General features: G+C 40.0%; 1 protein-coding gene across 1 annotated transcript in view; it reads left to right on the top strand.

Annotated features, from left to right (window-relative positions):
- LOC116821874 (protein NOXP20) overlaps positions 1-12,821 on the top strand; it is a 28,231-nt gene extending 15,410 nt beyond the window's left edge. The window contains exons 5-9 of the mRNA XM_032775353.2: positions 946-1,107; positions 2,406-2,545; positions 4,018-4,090; positions 6,868-6,921; positions 9,633-12,821. Coding sequence (XP_032631244.2) covers positions 946-1,107; positions 2,406-2,545; positions 4,018-4,090; positions 6,868-6,921; positions 9,633-9,734 — 531 coding nt within the window. The 3' untranslated portion in view covers positions 9,735-12,821. The remainder of the gene's footprint in view (positions 1-945; positions 1,108-2,405; positions 2,546-4,017; positions 4,091-6,867; positions 6,922-9,632) is intronic.
- Positions 12,822-20,530: the final 7,709 nt, after the last annotated feature.

The following is a 20,530-nucleotide window of genomic DNA, read 5'->3' as shown; positions in this document are numbered from 1 at the left end:
AATTGTGGTAGAAGAGATTAGGTGAGTCAGACCAGAACCAGGAGGCCAGGCTAGCTAGCTAGCTACTCTCTCACTGACAACCCAGAATGATGGGCCACACAAAGAAATCTCAAAGTGGGGAAAACTTTAGTAGATAGAATACGGATCTTTACATGAGGGTTTGGTTTAGACTATTATGGTCCGTCTACACAGACCACAGCAAGTCTACAGACTTGGGTAGCGGGGCTCGTGCTAGCACTGTCAGAATAGATGTGTAGAGAGCGCTTTGAAAGTTGCAGCTTGGGCTCTGAAGCCCATCCCTCTCCAAAGACTTCAGTGTCTGAACTCCAGCATGGGATGCAACTTCAAAGCACTGGCTACTCCACTATTTTGAGAGCACTAGCATGAGTACCACAGCCTGAGTCCATTGACTGGAAATGGCTAGTGGTACTCGTCCATTGACTAGCTGGCTGGAAAGACATCACTGATGCTGTTTCTGCTTTGATCCACTTATAGGCTTGGTACTAAGCAGTTCAAAATCCAGTTGCTTTCTTCTAATTTCGTTTCTGAATTTGGACTTGTTTTAGCTTATTCAAAGAATTTGCTTATTTTTTTCTTTCTTTATAAAAATTCTGCTTCACTTTTTCAGTCAGATCTTAGTTTCCCTTTTCTTTTATTTCTTAGATACATCCTGCATAAAACCAAGGTTTTGGTAACCTTAGTCTTAATTATAGCTCTATATGCAGGTTAAGGGCAGCATAATATAGTTCAGTATATGGCCATAGGTGAGCAATGCTTCAGTGGACAGAAAGATTTTCTCTTATGTACTTGCCTGATGTAAATAAGAATTTTGAGTGGAACAGTAAAACTAGGTAAAGAGATGTATTGTTAACTTGTATTTCAGCAACATTATTTGATCTTCCACTCTTGAATAATAGGAGGTTGTTTGTGGGGTTTGTTTGGCAGGCTAGGAAAAAAGCTCATGACTGGCTAAAAGAAACCAACTTCTCCACATCACTAGACTTGGAAGAGAAGCCAGAGGAAAACAAAGAAGATGAACAAAAGACTGAACAAGGAGAAGGAGATGGTGGTGATAAAACAGAAGAAAAGAAAAACAAAACCGTGGAGGTAAAATAGTCCTAGAAAGAGAAATTTCATAAACAAAATCATAATCTCTTTGGCTGGATTCTCTAAACAACCAGCATTTATGCTTCATCCTTATGAGTGGTGCTGTTGTTGTTTTTAATATCTCCAGGGGGAGAGGTTATTTAGCTTTATAAAGGAACTTAAAAGAGATGGTAATCAATAGCTATGACTCTAATTCTGCAAACCTTACTTATATAAGTATTTTTCACCATTAGGTTATTCTCATGAGTAAATAATCAGCAGGATCAGACCCTCTGCCAATAATCAGCAGGATCAGACCCTATGCCAATAATAACTTCTTAAACTTTAAAAAGTAAAAGCCTCAAATATACCTTTTAAAGTTTATATACCAAATATACCAAAGATTAAATTCGGGGAGATGGGAAAGTCCTATGGTGTTTTGTCTGTAGCAATGTACCAGATTTAAACTCATGTCTCAACATTTGGCAGTGACTCTTTCTTTAGATGCCAATAAATGAAAAAATATATGATCAATTTATATTTAAATTCATGGATAAACAGATTGGCAAAGTAGCAATATTATTTACTAGTCAAACCAAAAAGTTACGATTTTTTTTACGAAAGGTCTTCGTTAAGGCTAAATATACCCACTAGTGCTACTGCCTTCTGTGGGTCTAGTTACCTGTGGTTGAATTTCTTAATTTAAGTTATGACAGTGTTAAATTGTGTTGTTTTTAATGATCTCAAATAAAAAAAAATCCCTTATGTTCCCTTTAAAAAAATCCAAACACTTTAAAATGTAAGAGACCATGTTGTACTGTGTATATTATAGATTATGTTATTACAGATTTTCAGATACTGCTAAACCACTGGGAGTTGAGATTAGAAAGAGTTTTATGTATTTTGTTGCTAGCAAAATGAATTTTTTATCAGGAGTATAATTCATTTTCACTATGGAAATGTGCTTTGGGAATGGGATGATCCTCTCAGCTCCCTATGAAATCAATGTAAATTGCATGAGTGTTAAGGGCTCAATTTCAGCATCTATCAGGACCAGAGCCAAAAACTCCACCATAGAAACTCCTGGGGCTCAACCCTGCTCCCATTGAAATGAATGGTAGTTTTGCTTTTTCACTTCTCGGAGATAAGCAAGCATGAGGTCCTTACACTTGCATCCCCTTTTCCTCAAGGATGGGTAACAGCTGGTATTCCTTGGCTTTGTATGCACTGATCTCTCCCAGTGTGTACTCTGGCCTAGTTTACAAAGTCTCTTTTTTAGTCTACAGAAATTATGTTACTGTTCGTTGGTTTCATTTCAGGAAGTCTACATGTTGTCTATTGAAAGCCTTGCTGAGATAACAGCTCGTTGTATCGAGCAGCTTCATAAAGTAGCAGAGTTAATTCTTCACGGGCAAGAAGTGGAAAAGACAGCCCAGGACCAAGCAAAAGTTATGACAAAGTGAATATAATTTTTTTTTATTTCTTATTTTTGTCATCAGTATGAGCTTCCTTAACATTCGCACAGTTTTATTGAGTCCAGAGCTTTTGCAGACACCATAACACACCATGGATCAACAAATAGGACTGACTTTAGAGTTTCTGCCACTCTATTTTCAAAGGCAATCAAATCACAGACTGCCTGTGATTTCTGACATGCATATCAGATTTATTTTTTTACCAAAAAACCACAACAGATGCACAAGTTGATGACTTTTTGTTGCTATATTAGATATGAAATGTCCACACTCATTTTAGGTGTACTTCTTACCAGCACTACCAGAGATAGTATACCAACATGCGCAGAATTCACTTTTGCACTCCACAATAGGGTCTCATCATTTGTACTCTGGCAAAAGGACACAAAAATCTGTTTCTAAGCAATTATGCCATATTCATCACCAACTCATTGCCAACCCACAGGCAGGGCTGGCTCCGGCGTTTTTGCCATCTCAAGCAGCAAAAAAAAAAAATAAAAGCCGTGATCGGCGGCAATTCAGCGGCAGGTCCTTCTGTCCGAGAGGGACAGAGACCTGCTGCCGAATTGCTGCCGAAGAGCCAGACGTGCAGCCCCTTTGCGTTGGCCGCCCCAATCACCTGCTTGCTGTATTGCTGCCTGGAGCCGGACCTCCCCACAGATGTAGGCACCTAACTTCAAGAATCCCAGGTTCAAAACTGGGGCCTAAGGATACAATTGGTGACTTCAGTGGTGTTTGGATTAACCCCCACACATAACCCCCACAAGGTAGTGAACATTCTGATCCTGATCTAGCAAAGTACTTATGCACATACTTAATTTTAAGCATGTGAATAATCCCATTAAAGTCAGTGGGGGCACTTTTATTTAAAATTCAGTACTTAAATTTTCTGCTGGATTAGAGCCAGAATGTTCTGCTCCTTGCAGGATTGAGCCCCAACTGAGGTACAGCTATACAACAAGTCAGTGACAGAGCTGGGGCTAGATCCAGATCTCCTCATTCACAACCCTGTGCTTTAACCACTAAACAATGCTTCTTCTATTAATACAATCCACTGCTTTGGAGAGAAAAAAAACTCATTACATTCTTTCTAGCTGGGAGCAGGAGTATTTATTTCCAGTGGTATTTTTAGTCATTGGGTTGGTAATAACCTTACGTAATGCAATAATTAGACTAAGGTCTAATATTTTTACATAAAACCAAAACCTTGCCATATCAAAAGAGACCAGTGTTTGATCTACTCTGGTATCCTGTCTCCAGCTGTAACAAGTGCTGGATTTTTCAAATCCAAAGCATAAAGCCTCCATCATGATTCTACTTACCAGTTGAACAAATTCCAGGACACTTTAAGATAAAATTTAATTGATTAGAGACAGGATTGTTGGCAGAACTTTGTCTTCTGAGATGAAGCAGGAGGATATTTTTAACGTTTGTCTCTTTTCTTTTTTATAACCAGTTTAACAAGTGCCATGTGCAATGAAGTATTGTCTTTATCTAAGAAGTTTTCTGATTCTTTAACTGCCACTGGGGTAAGATATGAGAACATTTCCTTTTTATTGTTTGTTTATTTTTATAAACATAACCTCTTTAAGAAAGATTCTCATCCCCTGTGAAAACTGGCTTTATGTGCAAGATTAGAAATAGGGCAGGCTGGAGTCCTCTCCAACCCCAGCCAGATCCAGAACACAGAGCACCCTTTCTGCAGATCCACCACTGTTGCTAGATCCTGTGATATGCCCTGCCTTCCTTAGGCTGGTTTTGTGGCAACTGGATCCACAGAGTTCCTGGACCTACTAGGTATCCCTCTGCCATTCCCCCAGCCCACTCCCACTGAGTGGCCCACATACATCCAAGAACTGCAGTAGCTCCTTACCCAGCCCCTTCTTCTTTATGCATCTGTATTAAAAAAAAAAAAACAGCACCCACATACAACATTGGGAGCATTATCATGGGCAGTATGTTAACAGAGGGGTTTCACATCATAAATTATCCCATAGTGACTGATAAATCCCCTGGTGTTCGTAGTGAGCAGATTGAAAGGCTAGAGAATCTATTCATTTTTTTTTTTTCTGTTTAAACAAAATCACACTCTCACTATAGCAAGTAAACAAACTTCTATTTAGTGCTCTGGCTGGAAACATTTACACTTTGTTCCTGAAAAATGTACAGAGGATATTACTACTGTAACATAGCTTGTGTGACCTGAAATGGGGGAGGAGTGAAGACCTTTATGGGAGTCAGGGGAGCAGAGGAGATAAACTCAACCACAAAATATTTTTGAACTTACCTGACAATCAAGTGATCTGGCACAGTCCAAAGGGAAAAAAGTTGCTCTTTAGAAATAGTTTTGTGAAGTCATATCTGGTAGGGATTATCCAGAGAGCGTGAATTCTTATCAAAGACATGGAAGTTTCCCCAGGCCTGTTAGAATTTTAAGAAGAGGCTCCTGCGAGCTACTTCAGGGCATCACTGGATATTTTTTTCAAAGTTATTTAAAAACTACCATAATTTATTGGATTGCTTTTATTTTGAATAATTTACATTGCTTCCAGTTATTTCAGATGAATCTGCCTATTTTGCATTTTCTAAGCATGTTTTAGCATATAAATGTATGCACACATAAAAATTAGCCATGAAATATTAATCAGACCCAACTCAGGATATTCAGAGCTAAGGATTTCACGGCAACTTTATTTCTGCCCCTTGGTGCATAGGCATACAGGAGGGTTTTACGTTACAGGAACACAGATTTCAGGCCCAAATTGTCACTGGGCACTGAGAAGTTGGGGACAAGGAGCTCTCCGACCCCAGTATGCTCCACACAGGGGACAGCTTCAGGCCCTGTACTTGGTACAGCAGAACCACTGCCCTATCCATATGTGCCTTCAGGGGCACACGTTGTGCCAGCAGGGAAAGAGATGATGCTGACTCCCACCAGCACTAAGGAAAGCAGGAAGCATCATCCAACAGGCTGTGTGGATGGGAACTCAGCAAAAAATGGTGTCACAGGGAATCCAGTCCCTCCTTGAGCTCATCACAGAGACTGTGCATCTTTACACTGCTCCCATCGCAGGATGTACAGAATGAAAATTACATGCGTCTAACATGATAATTATAATGTGCACCGGAGTTAACCACCAACCAAATTTTCCAAATATTTGGCTAACTCACATACCCAGCTAGATTGATTCTGGACAAAAGGTAACTTTCTGGGAATGCCACAGGCCTCTGCAATAGTTGTTTAGAATGGAAGAGCTCTATCATCAGAATAGCAGCAGTGTTATATAATTCAGGCATATAGTCATTATAATGTAATTGTGGCCTTTTTCCTAAAAGTCAGCAATTATTCAGAACTAGGAAGTATCTCCTTTGTTTATTGCTCTAGATTTCTTTCTTCCTGCTTGCACTTACCATTGATTCTTACAATCAATAGTGTTTAGTTGACACTACTTTCTTTATGTTTAAGAGGTTTATTGATAATCAGCTAAACAAGGGGATATGGAATAGCTTTTCTAGTTCCAGACAATAAAGATACTGTTCTGCTATTTCTCTTTCTACCCTCCTTCCCTCCCTCTTCCCCTTCCCCCTCCCCCACTTTCTTTTGTTCTTCCATCTCCCTCCAAACTGCCTCCACATCTCTCCTTCCTGTTCTTTTAAAGATACTATTTACCTCTTCATAAACACATTTCAGTGCTTAAACTGCTTACAAGGTGTGAGGATATTTGTCCTGTTTCTTTAACTCTGTAACAGAAACCAAATAGAACAGGGGCCTGCGAAAGTTCTAAGCAGAAGCTCTACAGTGAATTGAAAAAATATTGTTTTATTTGTTCTAATGAAGTTCCCTGTTCAGTTTTAGATGAAAGCAAGTATTTCTGCAATTCTCTGCCATCATTATGTGGCAAGGCAAAGTACAGAGAGAGGAGAGGCTCTGACCACGTCTACCATTTAAAAAAAATGCTCTCCACTGGCCAGTCCTAAATTCTTACAGATGGCCTCAAATTCTGTGGCGTTTGACATAGCCAAAGAATCAGATAAAACAATGAGCTCATCTTGTACCAGGCAAATAAAGAAGTATTAGACAGATGAGTGTTAAATGTTATCAAAAGTAGTATGCCATAGTATTAAAATTATCTTGAACATGTGTATTTCCTTGAAAACCTTATTTTCATCAAATAGAATCAAGCTGAGCCAAGGCTTTCTCAAAATTCATACAGGCGAAACTGATCCATTACTAAGCAAATATATTACTGTTAAATATCTGTGTTTACCCCTGGCATTACATCTTATCATATTTGTCTTTCTACAGAGCAACAAAAAGGCAGAGCTCCTCAACCCAATGGTCAATAGTGTGCTATTAGAGGTAAGCTTTCAATTTCTTCACAGTAGGAAAAACTTTGATAAACTCATTTTGGAATGAAGCACACACATTTATGTCCCTATAAAGAACCATAAAAATGTAATGGTAATGGCATTGTAATTCTGTGCCATCTCATAAACAACTCCATTTTGGTTCAGAAGTCATCCACAAATGCTGGACCAGAGCAGTAATACTAAATTTTGTCAGGATTCCTAAGAACATTCTGACAGAAATGAAATGCTTTTCTTACTGTGTGTTGTAATGTATTGACTAAGCTGGGTGAACAATTCACAATGTGCAATTTATTGAGTAAGTTTAGCCTTTTTCCTGCCCAGATATTGCCTATGAACAGACTATGGTTATTAATCTATTCATTATTTGTGACTGTGCACATAAAACATTTGCCAAACAAATAATTTCAGGCTATGGTTAGCTTGAACAGTTTACTGTGATTATTCCATCCAGGATTCAATATTCACAGTTTGAGCTGCAAGGATACTCAAGTATAGTAGTGGTGTTCTTCCCTCATTAGTTGATTTAATCTTCAAACACTACAATGATCTAAAACAAGTTTTATTTTATGATTAAATTAATCTTGTCCATGATCCCACACACATACAACCACACTAAATTGCACTTGTACAAATATTCACAAGTGCATAAAAATAAGAGCAATCTTGGTCAAACCAAAAGTCTGTTGAAGTCAAAATGTTCATGAATATTTTTTCTCATTCTTCATCCAGTTCTAGTTTTGACCAAGAAAGGCTCAGTAAGTTTTAGAAAGTCCCTGCTTTTAACTCAGTTTTACACTCAGGTTGACTGAGACAGAAGGAATTCAAAAGACCATAATATCAACAGACAGTGATTGGCTCATATAGGATTAAAGTTTATTATATCTGTGGCACCCATTCTTTTGCTCTGCCAACTAGCCACATATTCTCTTTAAACATAAAAATCTATACCGTGCAGAATGCACATTGTTACTATGTAGCTTTAACCTAACATTGGGGACCCATTTACAAAAAAGGAAAAAAGAGCTATTATCTGAATAGTCAATAGCAAATAGACCAGTGGTTCTCAAACTTTTGTATTGGTGACCCTTTTCACATAGCAAGCCTCTGAGTGTGACCCCCCCTTATGAATTAATAACTTTCTTTTAGTGCATTTATGCTGCAATATATGAATAATTTTAAACTCACTGATTTTAGCCATGCTACATCCTCATGCAGCAGGTCTGAAATTAGTGGAGGAAGTTGATTCTGCTCCTGACCGCATGGAGGTATAGTCCACCTACATTACACACACAACTCTCTCTAGAAGGTGATGCACAATCAAAGAGGGGACAACATACCTCTGTATATAATGATGCTTGCTTGTTATAAACTTTTTACAAAAAAGAAAAGAGTTATTATCTGAACATGTACTTGAACTTTCAGAAAGCCTTAGATAAAGTTGTTTATCTCTTAAGTAGACAGGTAAATAGCAGTGTGCTCCAAGGATGTATACTGAGACCTCAGTGGTTCAACATCTTCATTAATGATCTGGAAAGAGGAATGAACAGTGTGATGGCAAAATTTGCAGATGGTAACTATCTTAATTTTGTAAGTCCAAAGCTGACTACAAAGAATTACAAAGGGATCTCACAAACCTGTGTGACTTGCCAACAAGATGGCAGATGAAATTCAGTGTTGATAAGTGCAAAGTAACGCACATTGAAAAACAATCCCAAATATATGTACAAAATGATGGGATCCAAATGACCTGTTACCACTCAAAGATTTTGGGATCATTGTGACTAGTTCTCGGAAAACATCCACTCAATGTATAACAGCAGTCAGAAAAGCTAACAATGTTAGGAGCCATTAGGAAAAGGATAGACGATAAAACAGAAGATATAATCCCACTACATAAATCCATGGTATGCCCACACCTTGAATACTGCATGCAGTTCTGGTCACCCCATCTCAAAAGAGATATAAGAATTGGAAAAGGTATAGAGAATGACAACAGAAAGTTAGGAGTACGGAACATCTTCCATAGAAGGAGAGATTAAAAGGCCTGGGACTGTTCATCTGAGAAAAGAGACAAGTAAGGGGGGACTGAAAAAGGTCTATTAAATCATGAATGTTATGCAGAAAATGAATAGGCAAGCATTATTTACCCCTTCACATATCACAAGAACTACAGGTCACTCGATGAAATAAAATAGGCATCAGGTTTAACATAAACACAAGGAAGTACTTCTCCACACAATGCACAGTCAAACTGTGGAACTCATTACCAGGGGATTTTGTGAAAGCCAAAAATAAAACTGGGTTCAAAAAGGAATTTTATAAGTTCACAGAAGATAAATCCATCAATGGCTACTAGCCAAGATGGTCAAGGGTGCAACTCCATGCTCTGGGTATCCGTAAACCTCCAGCTGCCAGAAGTTGGGACTGGAGGATAGGGGATAGATCACTTGTAATTGCCCTCTTCTGTTCATTCACTCTGAAGCATCTGGCACTCGCTCCTGTCGGAGACAGGATAGTGGGCTAGATGGACCATTGGTGTGACTCCGTATGGCTGTTCTTGTGATTTCCAGTGTACTTGGATAGAGCTTTTAAAATCTCACATGAATTTGTATCCTGATGTAGCACCAACCAGACTGAGTATGAATAGTCACTGAGATAGATGAAAGATATATTACTGAATCACATCTTTTCTCTCATTAGGGCTGCAACAGCACTACCTATATTCAGGATGCTTTCCAGCTATTGCTTCCAGTTCTTCAGACTTCACATATCCAGACCAATTGTTTGAAAACACGAGAGTGAAAGTTTCCCAGCAGTTGTCATCACTGTGTGTAAAAGAAACCACAAATGTAATCTCTTTAATGTATGCAATTTGAAGAGATGGCACAAAAGACATCTGGCCACAGAGGGGCCTTTTGAGGACACTAAAAGCTACTCTGCACAGGCAGTACTGAAAAATATTTGAGAAAAATCAAATAGAAATTCTTTAACTAGATGTAGTTATTAGAATAGGTAATTTCTTTTCAAGTTATTGTATATTCTTCATATCAGTTTAAACTGATGAAGTGTTTATTGAAGTTAGTATTGACTTCAATATGAAGCAGGTAATTAATGTTGACACTTTCAATTCTAAACAGTGATGTCTGAAGGAAATTTGAAAACAATGTTTTTTATACATTTTGGTCCAGATGCACCATTTCAAAATTCCCAATTTTAATTCTCAGTTTAAAATGTTTACTTTTGAAAGTTAGTTTCTATATTTAACCTTCATTAACTCTCAAGTTAACTTAAGCAAATGAACTCTGTTTTAAGCATTCCAATATTATTTTTTCAGTGACAGTCTGATAGTAATCCTTAGCACCCATACAGTGCTTTGGTGTTCAAAGAGCTGTACAACATTAAGCAAACTTCAGCTAATGAAAATTATGAAAAATATGCATATCAGACATTATACTGAAGTGAAATTGTCTGAGCCAGTTAGAGCACAGGCAAAACTGTACATGTGCTGACCTATAATTGTATACTTATTGTATTTATGCCAGTCCCTTATCTCTGATTGGCCGAAAGACATTATAGGTCAGAGTAGAGGGATTTGTAGAGTAATCATACTCTACAACTACACATGCATCCAATGAAGTGGATATTTACCCACGAAAGCTCATGCTCCAATACGTCTGTTAGTCTATAAGGTGCCACAAGACTCTTTGCTGCTTTTACAGATCCAGACTAACACGGCTACCCCTCTGATACTTTACAACTACACAGTAATTTAGCAAATCCCTTCACTTTGGTTGGCAGTTGCCCTTGGAACTCCCAATCTGTGTGCCCAATGACAAACATATTGCCTCATCCTTCTCCCCAATCTATCATTTCACCTAAATCTGGATTTTAAATACAGTTTTTTTAATAAAAGGGATTACTGCTAGGGAGGGATTGGAACTAAGTTTTCCTATAAGGGTCAAAGAGGAGGAGAAGGAGTTATGAGAAGATTGAGTTGGGTGAGACAAGGCCGGGAGGTCACAAGTTGAAGCATGTTGTGGGAACATGAAAGAGGAATTCTGTGCACAAAACCAACCTGAGAGGGTGGAAAGCACATTTCAGTATAACAGTAATTTAAGGGTTCTTGTGTTAAACTTGGTGATATCGATATCTTGGGCTTAATAAATTCACAGTCTTCAGCCTTAGAGTTTATTTTGGCCAGTTTAAAATTATTACTTCATGGCAGTAGAAACCTTCAGTTATTTAAGTAGCCAGTTTTCCTGAATTGTCCATGTTTATTACATTTTTCTAAGCTACACTGTAATTTTTCATATTGATATAGTGATGAGCTCTATTTAAATATTGTAAAATTGTAGCTAAATCTGAATGTATTTAAGCATTGAAGCAATGTGTTCACACATCATAAACATAAACAGAACAGAATACTCGGAAATGTTATAATTGTATTTGTTAGAAATGAGAGGCCATGTATCTGCCTAGGCATGGTAACTGTAGGGAGCCTAAATAAGAGCTGACAGAAAGCAGGTCTGTGTCTCTGCCTTACATAATGAGGTCCATATTCTGCTGTCACCTGTGTAGTGACTATGTTTAATATTTCATCATTTAGATGGGAGATACTCATTATGTAGTTCTGTGGTTTGTTATGCACCATTTCTATTCTGCCTATGCAGCAGAACTTGGCAAGCTAAACCTGACATTCATCATTACTTACACCATCTTGAAATAATAGCCCAATACGAAACAAAGAGGGACACTTGGGAAAGTATAGAAAAGATACTGTAAAGTGGTAGGCAAACTTACTGGCTGGGAAGGTAGAATAAAGCTCTCAACACTAGCCCTACTTCCTCAAGGCTTGTTTTATTTCCAAATACTAGTCCCAAAACAAAAGCAAATAAATTTGAAATATTGGGTATTAACTGCCCAAATTTTCCCCAGCATCATCCAGTTGGGAAGGGAGAGGGCACCCTTTCCCTTTGATACCCGACCTAGCTACTACAGAGAGACCCACACTAACTTCCTAGAACCTGGGTCTCTCCTTTTTGTTCCTCTGTCCCAGAGAGAAGAAGCTTTGTACTTCATTTCCATATACCAGGTCACAGGTTTTCTCCTAGTCATGTGCCCTGCACCTGCAGCTCCCAATTTTAAAGGGCACAAATCCACAGGGGTGCACTGGGATGTGTGCATGCCTCCAAGGCCTAGTGCCCTACTATGGGTACCTTGTTATTTAAAGCAATATTTTTGTTTAATCACAATGTTGTCAAACCGGTATATTGTGCATGATTAAAATCCTGTTTTCATTTTAAAGGGAGAGTATCACAAAAAGTAAAGTGCCTTTGTTTATCAGTTATTATGTCTTAGATGTTATTGACTTTAAATTAGTCTGACCATTAATTATAATTGAGAAAAGCCTTTCAATTCAAACTAGACTTATCAGAATTGTGCATTCAGTACAGGTAAGTGTGATACTGCTGCCAAATGAATCTTTTCTAAGGAATAGTTATGGCAGTTTCATATTACCCCTATGCGGAGGTTAATCTTTTTGGATTTAAAATTGGGCAAGTGTCTCAGGTTTCCTCTGGCATTCAGAGCAAGATACATATAGTTGAACCTGACAAGGAAACACTGAAGGGGACAGCGACAATTGGTTGTCTAATAAAAATGTTCTTTTAACTAAAGGTTGAACAGAATTGTATGGGAAACCCTAGGGGATACAGTAAGGAGCTGTTGAGGGAAATTATTTGTGACAGGGGATTTCTTATTTAAGGTGGTCTTTAGAACACTGTACTACTTAAATTATGCATGTACTGTATCAGTGCTTTGACCTTAAATGAAAAGAATTTTTTTTAAAAAGGAAATGATATATACAATTCCTCGTAAAATCTGCACAAAGAAAATCTCAAACTACTAAATCCTAAATATTTAATTTAAAAAAATCTTGTTTATGAAAGTCACTTATACTCATGGACAAACCAATTTTTCATATTGTAAAACATGATATTTAGTTGTTGAGTAATGATTCACTTTTATGAACACTTTTACTATCCAGAGACTAAGGCTTCAGAATAAGCTAGGCTTTTACATGCATTGGATTGAAAAAGTGTGTTGAGCTGGAATGTCTGCACATTTGCAAACCTGCAAATAATCCCAACTATTTCAGGTGACTGCTTCTAGCTCAACTTTAGTTTGGTTTCACACTATTTGACAGGGCATTTTTTGTATGTCTGTATCAAAAGTATTGCATTTTTTTTCCAAAATGGAAAAAAGAAAGGTATAATTTATTTATTGCTGCTATTTGCTGTTTAATTATAAACGGCTTTTCTCAGTGACTGACTCCTATGCTACAGCATCCACTGCCTAAAACCACTGAACAAAGGAACTGCCACTTCCACTTTTTTGAAGTCCTTTAGATTATCCACTGATTATCTTTTTCTAAATTGTAAAACATACTTCTTTCTTTTTTATTTGTAATAAATGATTGCAGCCAGCAGCATTTCAGATGTTTTATTAACGATGCCAGTGTCATCAGCAGGTCAGGCTTCATAACAACTTCAATGAGTCTGAAAGGTAGACGAATCCTGTTTGACACATTAGAGAAGTTTTACCTTTGTCTGACTCACAGAAGCATGAACAGTCACCCACTAGTAGTAGTATTTATTAGACATTCTATTTTTAATTCAAAATGACAGCCCTGTCTCTTCTGTTGGTCTCAGAGGAATGGAAAGACTGGGTAAGGACTTTTCTGAGATCTTTTTAAAGCCATCTCAGAGCAAGGCTTAAAGTGACACTGTCAACTAATCTGACCTACTTGGAAATTGTTGCAATCTGACTGGAAAGCCCTCTGGACTTTAAACAAGTATAATTCATTTACTGAAAAATCAAATTCTGCTACTGAGAATATGAGGACTAAAATAACCACTCTTATCATAGGACCTATGCATTTCCGTTATTTTGATACCTCGCTCAGCATATCAACAATATTGCTGTAACTCATGATTGTTGATGATTGCGCATAAATGTGGAATTAAAATGAAAACAGTCATAATTTCAGCTGTATTCACAAGCCAGGCAGGGAGAGACAAAGGACATGATCTGTGGCAAAAGGGAGATTTTTTTTTTAAAGATCTGATGACAGTACCAGAAGAGACTTTTTTTTAAAGTTGCTGAACATTGCTTAAAATATTGAAGAGATGACATCTAATTAATTCCAGCAGGATCTGAGTCACAGCCTTTCTGAAGTAAAACAAAAATTAAGCATGAGCATGCAGAAGATGAGGCAAAGATCAGAACATTCAAAGAAATAAAACACAAAGGAATGAGGGCAGTTACTTTGAACGACCTGATCAAACTTGATCTGCAATGCTCACTTCCCCCTATCATATTTACCTCCAACCCTTCTCTCCAAAGTGCAGACCTGCTAAAAAATCAGCAATAGAGGAAGTTCCCCACTTTGATTGTATCCCATTACCATCTTTGGAGAAGATTCTTTACTGAAGTTGGGCTCTATTAATTCCGGTTCTTAATTGTTTCCCCCCTACTCCCCAGAATCTAAGGAGACTATTACCTATATAACATCATAGTAAAGTGCATAAACTGTAGTAAAAAAAACAAACCCCATAACAAGGGCTAATTGTAACTCTATGAATGAAAGCTGCTGTAGTTGAAAAGGGAAAGCACGAGGACACTACCCCAGGTAAATGACAGGTCTTTCTCTTGTGCATGACAGGGTGGAGGTGCATTTGGCTGCAAAGTATTCATAGATTCCAAAGCCAGAAGGGACCACTCTGAGCATCTAGCCTGATCTCCTGTATAACACAGGCCATAGAACTTCCCCAAAATAATTCCTAAAGCATAGCTTTTGGAAAAACATCCAATCTTGATTTTAAAATTGCCTGTGATAGAGAATCCACCACAACCCTTGGTAAATTGTTCAGATGGTTAATTACCCTCACTGTTAAAATGTACACCTTATTTCCAATCCGAATGTGTCTAGCTTTGACTTCCAGACATTGGAGTGTTCTATACCTTTCTCTGCTAGACAGAAGAGCTCATTATCTAATATTTGTTTCCCATGTAGGTACTTACAGACTAATCAAGTTACCCCTTCACTGCCTCTTTGTTAAGGTAAATAGATTGAGCTCCTTGAGTCTATCACTAGAAAACTGGTTTTCTAATCTTTTAACCAGTCTCATGGCTCTTCTCTAAACGCTCTCCAATTTATCAACATCCTCTTTGAATTGTTGACACCAGAACTGGACACAATATTCTAGCCGCAGTCACACCAATGCCAAATGCAGAGGTAAAATGACTACTCCCCTGTTTATGTATACCATGATCTCATAAGCCTTTTCAGTCACAGAGTCACACTGGAAGCTCATGTTCAGGTGATGACCCCAAAATCAGGGCCAGATCCAGGGTTTTTGCTGCCCCAAGCAGAGGAAAAAAAAAAAAGCCATGATCGCGATCTGCGGAGCTCTACCGCCACCTCTTCAGTGGCAATTCGGCAGCGGGTCCTTCACTCCAAGAGGGAGTGAGGGACCCGCCACCAAAGAGTCGGACGTGCCGCCCCTTCCCCGTGGCCACCTCAAGCAGCTGCTTGCTTGGCTGGTGCCTAGAGCTGACCCTGCCCAAAATGACCCCAAAATCTTTTTCAGTCTCTGCTTGTCAAGATACAGTCCCCCATGTAAGTATGGTCTACATCCTTTGTTCCTACATATACATCTTTACATTTAGCCATATTAAAACACATATTATTTTCTTGTGCCCAGTTTACCAAGCAATCCAGATTGCTCTGTATTAATGACCTGCCCTCTTTGTTATTTGCCACTCCTCCAATTTGTGTGTCAGCTGCAAACTTTATCGGTTATGATTTTATGTTTTCTGCCAGGTCATTGATAAAATTGTTAAATGGCAGGGCAAAAAAACAATCCCTATGGGACCCCACTAGAAACAAACCTGCTCAGTGATAATATATTTGTAAATGGAATTACAAGACCTATCCATTATTTTGATCCATTTATTGTGTGCCCATGATGTGGTGTACGCACCTCTCGTGAGCATCTCCTATCAGCTGGGTACGATCCTGCCCTCTCTCCTGGTGTCCCCTGTAGTTTGTTACCCTCATCAGGCAGGTTTTCAGTGGCTAAGCTCTCCAGCGCAGTCACACATCATCTAAATGGATGAACCCCTTCCAGGATAACAAAGGTCCGAAAAAGGACTGTCGCTGTGCCCTTGTTGGTATCTGCAGCCCTGTCTCTGGGCTCAGTTCTCAGCCCCTCTTGTGGTAGCTTTAAGTCCATCTCTGCCCTCTTATATATCATACCACCAAGGCTTTCTCTCTGGAGACTTTTTGTCCTCAATGGTTCTCTGGTGTCCCAGCAATCTAGCCAGCTTACTCCTTACATTCAATCCCCTTCCAGGGTTTGGTTAACCAAACAGTCAATAGACAGTCTGCCTGCCCTTACCAGGGTCTTCAGCCCCTTCCCTGAGTCTATTAAATTCAAGCCCTTTGCTCAGGCTTTTGAATGGGTCTTATCCTCTTCTTGGGGCTTAGGTCAATTCCCCAGGGGCAGGACCCAGGCCTGCCCCGCTACTCCAGGTCCCAACGAATGGACCCTATAAACAGCAGCAACATAGTACTTCCCTTAATAGTTGTTGCTGCTTCATTCTCTGGGCTAGTACCCACCCATTCCGATCAACTTAATCCATTACCCTACAGTTACACTCCCTCTGACTGTTCCCTGTTTGAACAGGGTCGCACCCAAGCCACCTTGCCTGAACAGACTCTGTCTTGTCTCTGCTCGAGCAAGGTTTCTCCTCCTTGCCTGGAGGGTTCCTCTCTCCTATCCCTACTGGTCCCACCAATGAACCAACCTGCTTAGGCCTTGCAGCTCCTTTTAACTGAGCCTGCTGCACTCTGACTGGCTGCTTCCCTGCCCCACCTTCACTGCTGTTTTCCTGGGGCAGGGTGTGATAGGACCTCCAGCGGGGGCAGGGGGGCGGGATCCTCAAAGGCCTGATACACCCCATCAAAATGCCATGTTAATTTTATATCATTCTAGTTTTTTTAATCAAAATGTGAGGTACAAAATCAAACAATTTACAGAAGCCTAAGTCTTTTACATCAACACTGTTACATTTATCAACCAAATTGATTTGACAGGATCTATTTTGCATAAACAGAAGTTGATTGGCATTAATATTACCTTCCTTTAATTCTTTATTAATTGAGTCCCCTATCAGCCACTCCATTATCTTTTCGAGGATTGATGTTAGACTGACAGGCCTATAATTACCAGGGTCATCCCATTTACCCCTATTAAATATTGGCACACCATAAGCTTTCTTCCAGTCTTCTGGACCTTCTTCAGTGTTCCAAGATTCATTGAAAATAAGCATTAATGGTCCAGTGAGCTCCTCAGCCAGCCTTTTGAAAACTCTTGGATGCAAGCTTTCTGGGCCTTCTGGTTTAAAAATGTCTACCTTTAGTAGCTGCTTTTAACATCGTCCTGAAATACTAGTGGAACAGAAACAGTGTAATCATCCTATGATGAAACTACATCATTGGTTTTTTTCTCCAAATACAGAACAGAAATATTTATTGGACACTTTTGCCTTTTCTGCATTTTTGATAATTCTACCATGCTCACTCAGTCTTATCCTTTCCCTTGCGAGAGATTGGACACCAGCCTCACACCGCCTTCTTGGGCTTCTTGGTCGGAGCCATGGAGCAGGAACCTCGTGGGAAGGAAACTGTCAAGAAGAGGGGACTGAAAAAATTCATGCACATCCCTGCACACACCCCTTCATTGCACTTCCTTAAGAATATATTATATGTATTCTGAGATAACTTCCTCATTGCATTATTTTCTTGCTATTTTCTTGTGCTGCATGTGATAACCTGATGCCTATTCATTCTCCCACTGATGTCCTTACCCACAGCTGGGCACACATGAAAGGGGAATTTTCACATGCCAAGATAAAAGAAAGTAAATTTCAGTCACACGGAGGTGAAGTCCTGGGACAGAAAGATACTAGATCTTCTCAGTTTCTGTTTGATACTGGTGTTTTGAAAAGAATTATTAACATAGGGTACATCTACACTACAGGATTATTCCGATTTTACATAAACCGGTTTTGTAAAACAGATTGTATAAAGTCGTGCACTCGGCCGCACAAAGCACAATAATTCGGTGGTGTGCGTCCATGAACCGAAGCTAGCGTCGATTTCTGGAGCGTTGCACTGTGGGTAGCTATCCTGTAGCTATCCCATAGTTCCCACAGTCTCCCCCGCCCATTGGAATTCTGGGTTGAAGATCCCATGCATGATGGTGCAAAACAGTGTGTCGCGGGTGATTCTGGTAAATGTCGTCACTCATTCCTTCCTCTGTGAAAGCAACGGCAGACAATCATTTCGCGCCCTTTTTCCCTGGATTGCCCTGGCAGACGCCATAGCATGGCAACCATGGAGCCTGTTTTGCCTTTTGTCACTGTCACCGTATGTGTACTGGATGCCGCTGACAGAGGCGGTACTGCAGCGCTACACAGCAGCATTCATTTTTGCCTTTGCAAGGTAGCAGAGACGGTTATCGTTCTGTACCGTCTCAATGTTCATTGTAAATTGGCGATGAGATGACGGTTATCAGTGTTCTGCTGGTGCTCATGGGTGCTCCTGGCTGACCTTCGCTGAGGTCGGCTGGGGGCAAAGACAAAAATGGGAATGACTCCCGGGTCATTCCTCCTTTATGTTTATCTAAAAATAGAGTCAGTCCTGCCTAGAATATGGGGCAAGTGTACTAGAGAACCAGTGTAATCAGAGACAGAGAGCCGCTCTCGTGTCAGATCCACAGAAATGATGAGCTGCATGCCATTCTAGGGGGTGCCCCTGCAACAACCCACCTGTTGCTTCCTCCTCCCCCAACCTCCTGGGCTACCGTTGCAGGTCCCCCATTTGTGTGATGAAGTAATAAAGAATGCAGGAATAAGAAACACTGACTTTTTAGTGAGATAAAATGAGGGGGAGGCAGCCTCCAGCTGCTATGATAGTCAGGCAGACATTAAACGGTGTGGGGAGAGGATCTTCCCACTGCTATGATAGACATGAATCTTTTCTTTAGCATGAAAGGGGGGGAGAGCTCAGCCCCCAGTTGCTATGATGAAGACGGTTACCAGCCGTTCTGTACCATCTGCTGGAATAACTGGGAGTCATTCCTATTTTTACCCAGGCGCCCCCCAGCTGACCTCACCTGAGGGCAGCCAGGAGCACTCATGGGATGATGATGAGGATGGCTATACAGTCCTTTTGCACTGTACCGTCTGCCACCGGGGAGGGAGGGGAGAGGATGCTGCTGTTCAGTGCCGCAGCAGCACCGCGTCTACCAGCAGCATGCAGTAGACATACGGTGACACTTGAAAAAAAGTCAAGAAACGATTTTTTTCCTTTTCTTTCACGGGGGGGGGGGGGTAGTAAATTGACGAGATATACCCTGAACCACCCGGACAATGGTGTTTGACCCTACAGGCATTGGAGCTCAGCCAAGAATGCAAATACTTTCGGAGACTGCGGGACTGTGGGATAGCTGGAGTCCTCAGTACCCCCTCCTTCCCTCCATGAGCGTCCATTTGATTCTTTGGCTTTCCGTTACGCTTGTCACCCATTACGCTTGTCAGGCAGCACTGTGTAGCCTGGAGATTTTTTTCAAATGCTTAGGCATTACATCTTCTGTAACAGAGCTCTGATAGAACAGATTTGTCTCCCCATACAGCGATCAGATCCAGTATCTCCCGTACGGTCCATTCTGGAGCTCTTTTTGGATTTGGGACTGCATGGCTACCCGTGCTGATCAGAGCTCCACACTGGGCAAACAGGAAATGCAATTCAAAAGTTCGCAGGGCTTTTCCTGTCTACCTGGCCAGTGCATCCAAGTTCAGATTGCTTTCTGGAGTGGTCACAGTGGTTCACTGTGGGATACCGCCCGGAGGCCAATACCGTCGATTTGTGGCCACACTAACCCTAATCCGACCTGGCAATACCGATTCCAGCACTACTCCTCTCGTTGAGGAGGAGTACAGAAACCGGTTTTAAGAGCCCTTTATATCGATATAAAGGGCCTTGTTGTGTGGACGGGTGCAGGGTTAAATCGGTTTAAGACTACTAAAATCTGTTTAAACACGTAGTGTAGACCAGGCCACAGAGAGATAATATTTGCCTGCATATTATATATGCATTTGCAATGTGATATGGATTTTGAGCTGCATACACAGAGGCATCACAGAGAAAGGTGGTAATAGTCATCCTCATCACAAGCCAGGAAATAGCACACATGAAATAATGTGCTCAAGTATGGGCAACTCAGTACCAGAATGATACAGACAATTTGGAAGAGAGCAACAAAAAGGTATGGATGGATTGACAAGGAGGAAATCAAATAACTACATAAGTTATAGTTTAGCCCAATGACATCTAAGGAGGGAGAAAGAGGAATTGTATAGGCTGGTATAATGGGGTCTGGCAGAAATAATGGAATTAAATTAAAGAAAAAAATAGGCTTATATGAAGAAAAAATTCCTGACAGTAAAATCTCTTTCAGTTATTGAGTAAT

The sequence above is a fragment of the Chelonoidis abingdonii genome, chromosome 5 (genome assembly GCF_003597395.2).
Source record: "Chelonoidis abingdonii isolate Lonesome George chromosome 5, CheloAbing_2.0, whole genome shotgun sequence".
Classification (NCBI taxonomy): Eukaryota; Metazoa; Chordata; order Testudines; family Testudinidae; genus Chelonoidis; species Chelonoidis abingdonii.
This window is presented reverse-complemented; position numbering and strand designations above follow the sequence as displayed.